General features: G+C 41.0%; 1 protein-coding gene across 1 annotated transcript; it reads left to right on the top strand.

The window, feature by feature from the left end:
• The first annotated feature begins 4,112 nt into the window (after positions 1-4,112).
• LOC139305387 (extracellular matrix protein 2) lies at positions 4,113-7,751 on the top strand. The gene is made up of 4 exons (XM_070929358.1): positions 4,113-4,179; positions 4,466-4,726; positions 5,330-6,125; positions 6,659-7,751. The coding sequence occupies exons 1-4, from the start codon at positions 4,113-4,115 to the stop codon at positions 7,749-7,751; spliced, it is 2,217 nt and encodes a 738-aa protein (XP_070785459.1).
• Positions 7,752-9,691: the final 1,940 nt, after the last annotated feature.

Here is a 9,691-nt window from a genome sequence, read left to right as displayed (position 1 = left end):
TTCCCACGGTAATTTTAATTCACTCTTTTATTCACTATGAAGGTTTTGATCAATTAGATTCTCATAGGTCCAAACATCCTGTTATATTTACCGCACATATCTCAAAACACATTAGCCTCTCAGTAATATCTGTATAGTGCAAGATAATGCATCACAGCATTTATTCTTGGCTTGACTCAGTTTGCAGCGACAGTGTTACTGATAGGTACAGCAGGTTCGGCCAATGCATTCACTTCAGACACATGAACGGTAGGAAAATGCTCCTATAGGATGGCAAAGTCTGTTTCCATTGTGAGCTGTTGTCAAGAGAGTCACACACTGCACACAAATGTGGCTCTGACAGTCTTAGCCAACAAATTGATCACAGTCTGTGACCTTTGCCCTTTGCCCTTGTTAACCCCCCGCCGCCGCCGCCACAACCGCCAGCAGTCAGGCTCCGAACAGATGGGATAGTTTGGGGGTGGGTTCATTTTTACACAGCCGTGCTGTCACTCAAGCCTTCTCCTTCTGCTGCCTGTATTTCCCACTACCTAATTCTACTCAATTCTTCTTTCTTTTTGTCGCCCTCCCTGCTGGATTTATGCCCTCTAGTTACATAATATTGATGTTTGGTCTGTTTACTGTAAATTAGATTGTGTGTTCTTCAAAAGAAAAAGAAAACCTCAAGGCAAGCGGTGTTAATGTTGTCATCAATTATCTGTCCAATTACCATAACCTACATCGATACACACCAGAAGCTCTACGGTGGCCCGCACCTGCACACATGACTAAAATCACACACCCATACTCACATTTACTCAGTCGTACCCCGCCTGTCGACACACACATGCACCCATTCAGACCAAAACCTCACGCAAATTCCACACTTACCTGCCCTGACCTCAGCTTTTTGGTGACAAACTCACGACACATACCCGGCTTTCAGGTTTGTCTTCACCACTGAGGTCATTATTTGTCCACTGAGCCCAGTTGACAGGCTACAAATAGATTCTTTTTTAATGTCCAAGCTGCATAAAACAGAAAATAAATGAATAAAATCAACTTTTAAGGCAAAAATGACCATAACCCAAATCCTAGCATTTAAACCACATCTGTAAATGCCACTATATTGATTCAAATCTGTGACCTAGCTGGGAAAAAAATCATTATTCTTTGATCGTTTAAAAAAGATTTTCCTTACATTTGGGGCTTTGCCAAAGAATAAAAAAAAAAACCTACAAGGGTAAGGGCTACTGGTGAGGCCTGTGGGCAGCTGTCAGGGCATCTGGGTGCACTGGTGAACAATCATTCAACTGTACAAGTGATTTAGCTAGAAGGCAAAAGTCCAGACAGGCAGCTTTTATATCACGAGCTTTGTCTGTGAAAGGGATTTTTGAAGCTGTATTTGAGGTATCAAAGCTTGAGACAGATAAAGTGGAGGTTTTACTGAAAGGGCTTGATGGGAGGGTAAAACAAAGCAATGTTCTCTTACAGCTTATGTCAGGAGGTATGTGTCATTATTTGTGGTAAAAGGGTAGGGGTAGTAGGCCTATACACACTGAAAAACACTGGTGTTATTTAGCCTAAAACAGGTGTAGGTCTAATAAGAAACCACCCCCACCTCTCTGTTCCTTCCATTATTGCTGCTTTTCACACCCACTCTCCTATACATTACGTCACCTTCGACAGGAAATGAGATGCCACAGCTCAAGGTGTTAAGAGACGTCTTCTCGAGGGCTTTAAATTTCAATCAAGTCTCCTATTCCTGCCACTCAGTATTCATGTGGATTATCTTATTTTTCTTTCTTTCCATGGTCCAGAAGAACAGAATCGATTTGAGCACAAACACAGACAAAGACATTAAAACCCATATGCTGTATTTCCCATGCAATGTTATGCAACACAAGGCTCTCTCAGGGCAACACGTGCAGTTATGTGTGGATACATGCTGCCACTTTGTGGCTGTTAAAGGTATTGTAGCTCAGTTTCTATCTTTTCACAGTTCATGTTTTGCACACTAGATGTCAGCATGTAGAGTATGTGTGTTGACGTGTGTGTGGAAGAACAGTGTTCTGTTTCAAGAAAGCAGATACTTATTTTCTGCTGTCACACATTCTGGTCAAAGGCTTCACTAAAAATGTGTTTGCCTTTGTTTGAAATACTGACTGAATTTGGGATAGTCTGAAAGGAATGCTCGGCCTTGTTATGAGCTGACATGATGTACGATGTGACGAAAACACAAAGGACATCAAGAACTTGATATTCTGAGACCCAGTTGGTTGAGTGTCTGATTGCTGGAAGTAGACACACACTTTTTCTTCCCACACAAATATAGACAGTGCAGCTGAGAAGGAAAGAAAACATCTGTTTGAGAACTATCTGACATCTGCAGTGTCACAGTACTTCCTCGTGTGTTTTTTTGAAAGTAGAATTTTTGCATTTTGTTGGAATAAAAGATTGATAGTAAATCTAATTAGTCTAATAAACCTGAATTGACCAATGGACTGAATGTTAAACATCAGTACCAAATGATGATAAACCAAGGGATTCCACCATAATCAATTAATCCGATTTGTCGATAGTCAGAAGCGTAATCTGCAACAATTTTGATAATTTACTTGTTTGTTTTCACCACTGTGATCATTAATCTTGGCAAAAATGATCATAACCTAAATCCTAGCTTTTAACCACATCTGTAAAAGTCACTGAAGACTTTATTCTAATTCAAATATGTGACGTAGTTGGAAAGATGTTATCATTCTTTGATCATGATTGTGATTTCTTACAGAAAAGACCAGTCATCATTTTTCCCATTCTGTTCATGAAATGAAGCTCATTCAAGGATCTAACTTGGAGCAGTTGCGTTTACATTTCTATAAAATCACTCAATAGCATCAGCACTCCCCAGACTTCCTGAAATACAGCAGATTATTAGCATACGGGTCAAAGGCCAAGCAGTTTCCAGGAGCTACTTGTCACCCCCATGTAACCACTGGGATGCTAATGTCTCCCCACAGTGGAGCAAACAGTAGCCACTGTAAAAAAAAACAAAAAAAAAAACAGCCGTCACCTCTGACCCCTCTTCCCCTAAAGTTGCCCCTTTCCCGCTATTGATCCTTCAGATTCCTCTGACGTTGAGGGTAAGTGTGAGAATTCTCTTCCAGATAAAGCATTTGAGGAGTCATTACCTATGGCTCACCCAGAGTGTGTGTGTGAAAACTCTCCATACAGAGAGGGGCTCTGAAATAGATCATTAAAGTCATGTATAGTTGGTGGTGGTGGTGGTGGTGGTGTGTGCGGTTCAAAGGTTGCCCCATTTCTTCTGGACTTTCTCAGTCCAGACGGAGAGGCAGGTGTAGGGTCAACCGGATAACACAGACAAATGCAGGAACTCAGCTTTGACATATAAGGAAGCTACAAACATGTCAGGTAAGCAACACCCGTAAATCAAGCTGATTGGACAATGGCTTTGTTGCATTATCTGAGACTTTGCATATGTTTGGGCTGGATTCTTTTAACCTTTTTATTGTTGATGAATCCTCGTTGTTTGGGGTCCCACAGACCCCGCTCTATATTTAAAGACAATCAGTGTAAAATCAACCATCATTCTTCTTTTCCTCTGACATTAAATCCCAATGTTCAGGAAAGTATTGAAGTGGAAACCCTTCCTGTTGACACAAACTGAGCTTGAACATTTGATGAGGATGATAAAGTAAAGAAATTACTATAAAACATTGTTATGACATCAAATATGTGTTTGACGTTACTTATGTTTGTAGTCAGACCCCAGAGAGGTCCAACTTTGAACTAAACTGTTCAAACTGTAAAAGTCCAACAAACGAACTCCAAATACAGCTATTTTGGATTAGGGAGTGAAAATAGTACTCTCAACACCAACCACAGATACAGAGCAGATGAACTGTTTAACCATGTTTTACAGCTGCAGTCTCTGTGTCCCCAAACAAAGTAAGTAAAGTAATGTGTCATTTTCTGTAGTGGACTTCTGAAACATGTCATCAGTTAAGTTCAAAATATAATAATATAGGATAACTTTCAAGAAAACGTTCCTTTTGACAATTTTGCCATCTCAAATCCCCTCCTGATTGTTTCCCTCATGTCTGTCAACAGGTAAAATGGAACTGCTCACACTGCTGCTTATGATCCTCTCAGTTTCTGGATATTCATATGTATTGCAACCCAGTAAGTACAACATTAGGCCCACTTAACATTTCAAGCATCTAGCAAACAGTTTTGACTTTGAAATAACAATGTAATCTCTTAGTAATTATCGCAATCCTACAAATGACAGGTCGTAAACACTTCCATGCTAATTATTTCATGAGCCTTTCAAAGGGAGTGCTAACTGTTGTCATGCTAATTGGTTGCTAACTGTGATTTTGGTTTTTGTATTAAGAAAAACTGTATTTTCTTAAAAGAAAAAGAGTTTGTGACTGAAGTGAACTTTGCTCTCTGTTTTGTGCTTTAGGACTGACAGTCTCCCAGATATCTGGGCTGGACAGAGACCACCAGGCTGAGATGAGGAGTGAGCAGCTGACAGTTTCTGTATCAGTGGAGGAGAGAGAAAAGGCTGCTGAATCCACTGAGAGAAGGAAAAAGGACGAGGAACAGAGGAGTGAAGGATTGAGTCCAGAGATGAACCCAGAAGAGAAGGAGGAAAAAAATGCAGGAGGTTTCAATGGGAATATGGGAGAAATCTTAGACAGTAATGAAGGATATGAGAGAGGAAGTGAGGAAAGGCTGACTCCTGGGACTTTTTCTAAAATATCAAGGGAAGAAACAAAAAGAGAGGGATACTCTTTAGCTGACATGGTGAAAGATTTAGATTCAGATTTTATCCTGACAGATAACACAAAAACATGGCAGGCAATAAAAGCAGTCGATGGTTATAATACATGGATACAAGAGAGGGGAAAGGATGACGAGACATTTAAGAAAAGTGATCAAAGGGATAAACTGAGGCAAGAAATATTGGAAGAGGAAAGAGAGAGTAAGCTGGTTGCAGGGATTAGTCTTCACGAGCAGACTAGAGGGGAGGACGGAGGAAAGATGTTGATTGTACATCAAGAAAATGTGAAAGGAGGAAATGAGGAAAAGGAGAAAAGAGAGGAAGAGAACATAAAAAATGCAAACCGTAATGAAGATCACATAGCAGTTAGTAATCTCACACCTCCTTTAAGCACATCCTCAACTCAACTGGGGAAAGAATTTGAGATTCCTGCCACAATTCAACTTATCACTCAGTCTCCAAATCCTCCGGGTTCTCCTCCTCCTGTTCATCATCATAATGTCCCTCCATCACTTCTGGTTACGCCCACACGAGTTCTTCCAGTCTCCTCTCACCCTCCCACCCCTTACACCAAAGTTAGTCCTCAGTTCTCCCCTCCGTCTGTGACGCTTCCCAATCCTACAACAATCAGTCACGTCTCCGTCTCAACAGCAGTTCCTGGTGAGGTGAGGTCTGTCTTGCTGCTTGAGCATCTCCTCACTGAGGTGTTACAGAGTCCTGGAGATCATCTCAAGCAGAATGAACTGGAAGTAAAGGCTAGCCCAAATTTAGAGGATGTTATGGTGAAAAATATATTGTTTAAACCTGCACGGAAGGAGCTACAAACCACAAGGGAAATAAACACCGTTGTTAAACCACAAGAGGCTGAATTTATCCCTGAGGTGCACGCAGCAACGCCAAACCCCAAAGAAGATTTAAAAACTAAAGAGCCAAACCCCACACCTAAATCAAATGAAAATAATCCCTCTGCTGAACCGGTCGAGCTCACACGTAAATCAAACAGGACACAGCCCACAGGCAAACCCAGAACAGCTAAACTGAGGGAAAATAACACCAAACTCACAGTGAGGCAAAATAAAGCAGCTCCTCCTCAACCACAACTGATCAAACCTTCAGCCAATACGCAGCTGACAACTGCCAAAACACCTTCAACGAGGCCAACGAAAATCAATAGAAGTAGTAAAAATAAGACAGTTGAGAAGTCCAAGGAAAAGAAAAGAAAAAAGGACAATAAAACACAGAAAAAGAAATCAGAGAAGAAGAAGGAGGTCGTCACGCCAACGCACTTTCCTTACTTTATGGATAACTACTGTCCCCCTGAGTGTGCCTGCTATGGAAGGTAAGACATTAAGGATACTGTATGATTGATTAACATGAAACATCATATATTTCAATACATTATTATACCACACTACATTATTAAGTGGTCAACTCATCGATTAGTTAGTCTAGAGATTCACTGCTTTTATGTTCTCCAATGTGAGAATTTGCTGGATTTTTCTGTTTTATATATTAGACTGTTGGTCAGACATTTTATAGACTAAACTATTAACCAATTAATGGGGAAAAAAACAGATAAATCATTAAAGGAATAGTTCAACATTTTGAGAAACACAGTCATCTGCTTTCTTGCCGAGAGTTAGATGAGAAGATTGAAACCACTCTCATATCTTTACAGTAAATATGAAGCTACAGCCAGCAGCCGGGTAGCTTAGCTTAGCTTAGCACGAAAGACTATTCATTTAATGAAAATGATGGTTGCAGCCCCAGTGTCTTCTGTGTTATGGTACTGGTGTGTGATTGGGAGCACTGGGTACAGAAAGGTTTGAAGATCAATATGCAAGCTTATTCTTATTATGTATTGTTTTCCAGAGTTGTCCAGTGCTCTGACAAAGGAGTGGATAAGGTTCCTTACGGTATTCCCTATAATGCCCGCTACATCCTCCTCATGAATAACCACATCAACACCATCCAGCTGGACCTGCTCAATGAATATGTCTCCATGGAATTCCTCGTGTTGAGCAACAATCGGCTCACAGATGGTGCAATAGAGGACGCCTTTGAGGGGGTCCCAGCTCTGAAGCGCCTCTACCTGGATATGAACCTCCTAGAAAGCGTTCCAACTGACCTTCCAGTTTCCCTCGAGGAGCTTCGTTTGGACAATAACCAGCTGAGTGTGATGTCTGAGGCAGCCTGGGCTCGTTGCCCGGGCCTCTTGGTTTTGAGCCTCAGCAACAACACCCTGGGGAATGGATCCGAATCTCTTCCTAATGCAGTGCTCTCTCCTTTGTGCAACCTGCGCACTCTGAACCTGGATCACAACCAGTTAACATCAGTTCCTCTGGGCTTACCACTATCCATCAAGGAGCTCTACCTCAAAGGAAACCTCATTGAGCTGTTCCGCGGAGGAGCCTTCAATGGGATATCAGAGCTGGTGGTGTTAGACCTGAGTGCAAACAGACTTACAAACAAGGGTCTTCTCAGGGAGTCACTTCTCAATGCAACTCACTTGGAAAGCCTCAACTTAGAGGGGAACAAACTAAAACAAGTGCCACGACACCTTCCCCACTCACTTAAAACTCTTAATCTGGAGGGCAACCTCATATCTTCCATAAAGAAAGCGGCTCTCAGCCTCTTGAAAAACCTGGAACACCTGGGTTTAGCAAGGAATAAGATCTTTAAAGTGGCACCAGGGGCATTCAGGACATTGCCGGTCCTGCACCAGTTAGACCTGTGCCACAACACCTTGCGCCAGGTGCCCAGACATCTGCCACAGGCTCTGCACTCAGTGGCGCTCACACACAACAAGATTCAATCAGTGCCTCGTGATGCTTTCTGCTGGGGCAATAAGAGTCTCAGCGGGCTTGTACGAGTGCAGTTGGAACACAATTTAATTGATATGGGGAAGCTGGATGCACAGGCTTTCAGATGCTTACGGGGATTCCAGGTGGTGCACTTCTACTGAACATTCAGAGGAAAACATACAAACAATCTTGCTGCGAGGACTATTTATGCACAAGTAAAAAACAAATATATGCATGTTTACGGTCTTTACTCCCTTAGTTTGTAAGCCTTATCCAAGACCTGTGGTGAATGTCATTGCTGTGCCAGAAACAAATAGTGAAACTGAACAACTGAGTAAAAAAATATATTTATTGTGTGTGAAATTAAATTCATTGAGTGTAATCCGCCCAGGCTTCATTCTTTGGCTGCTGTTATGACATTAATTCTCTTCCCACAGAGGTTGTTTTCCCCAACATGCCTTAAGGTTTGGAGAACAATGGATTACTGTACATGCAACAGGAATAATCTAACCAAGTTTGGTTATCAGTAACCAAAATTATGTGATTGCCGAACTTCAATCTATTATGGACCTCACTGGTGGTTTTCTCATGACTAATTTTCCAGAGCAGAACAATTTAGAATAATTTCCAAGCAACATTTGGTTTCCATTCATTGCAGTAAAATCAAACTCACTTTGTAGAAACTTGAAACTTGCATGAGATAGTTAATCATAGACACATTCATCGTCATCTTTATTTTATAAATCTAATCTATCCCTGGTGGTACATTAGAGTAGTCAGCTGCCGAAAAAGCATTTATGTTTCATCTGACAGAAAATTAGATTAAGAGTGCTTATAATAAGCAGACATGGATAATGTGGTCAAAATTTGGTCAGTTCTTTGCATCATTAAGAGAATTTCAGATGACTTTCGGGGGTGAGGGTTCTCGCTGCACTTCCACCATAAGTATATATATGTGGCTTGACTTTAAGTTAATGGTGTAAACATATGTACACACAAGATCAGCTGGTTACAAAGTTTGAAACACAGTCTAAGTAAGGCGATTATGGTCCTGTGTGAAAGCTTTTGCCTGAAGAACCTAGAATGTGAACCTGTGGCTGTTAAAGACCTCTCCACTGACCTCCATGTTCATTCATTTCCCTGTGAGCTCATTGATTGCAATCACCCCATACACTCCATTATGTGACTTGATGTTTAGTTAAATATTGTAAACTTAACGTGGGTGAAATAAAGTTTCTCTACAGTCATTCACGTACAACCTCTGCTGGTTGTTAGGTTGCAACAGCTGAGAACATGATGAGCAGGTTCTGCGTCTGGAAGGCAGCTGCAGAAAAGCTCCTAGCTTGGGAACTTTTAATTTTTGTCATCCATGAATCAAAGTTCCCCCACATAACATCTTCAGCAGAAAACCCCCACAAATCTTCTGAGTGACATATATAGAGTATAGGACAGGTGATTCCAATCAGTCAGCGACTTGTTCATAGAAATAGATTCCATAGAGCCTTCCTTCAGCCATACGTCCACATTTAATTTAAATGATTTGTCCTGCTCAGTTAAATCCATCAAATGTCATCTGCAATCAAGAGAGACTCAGCGGTCTGTAGTTCAGAAACTGTTTTTTTTAGGTGTTTTTAATAGCTTCTTTGAAAACAAACTGCAATAAATGTTTATGGCTGAAATAAAATGCCCAACGTATTCTACAGATGTCTTAATTTTTCTTAAGTTTTCCTCAAGTTGAGTTTTATTTGCTTTGTTTGAGCTATCATCCCTGGCTGGCGCTTATTGAAAGTGGAAAAATTGTGGAAAAAAAGCAACTGGCAGCAGTGAGATGCTACAGTTTAAAGCTCCAAAGTCAGCTTTCCCATGTACATAAATGGACACTGGTCCAAATGTTCCACTGTAGAACATTTTCACCATTTTCCATCACTCGTCTACGTTGTTGTTGTTTTTTACCGTGTTTGTGCAGCGACGATTCCCAGGGGGATTTACATGAGAACAAGAACTTCATTAACCTGTCAGGATCTGTGCAACATCAAATGACGCATCAGACTAAAATGCACCTGAAATGTATGTTGTTAAACCCACTTAATTTTACAAGTAG

This window comes from Enoplosus armatus, chromosome 22, assembly GCF_043641665.1.
Source record: "Enoplosus armatus isolate fEnoArm2 chromosome 22, fEnoArm2.hap1, whole genome shotgun sequence".
In the NCBI taxonomy this organism is placed as follows: domain Eukaryota; kingdom Metazoa; phylum Chordata; class Actinopteri; order Centrarchiformes; family Enoplosidae; genus Enoplosus; species Enoplosus armatus.
This window is presented reverse-complemented; position numbering and strand designations above follow the sequence as displayed.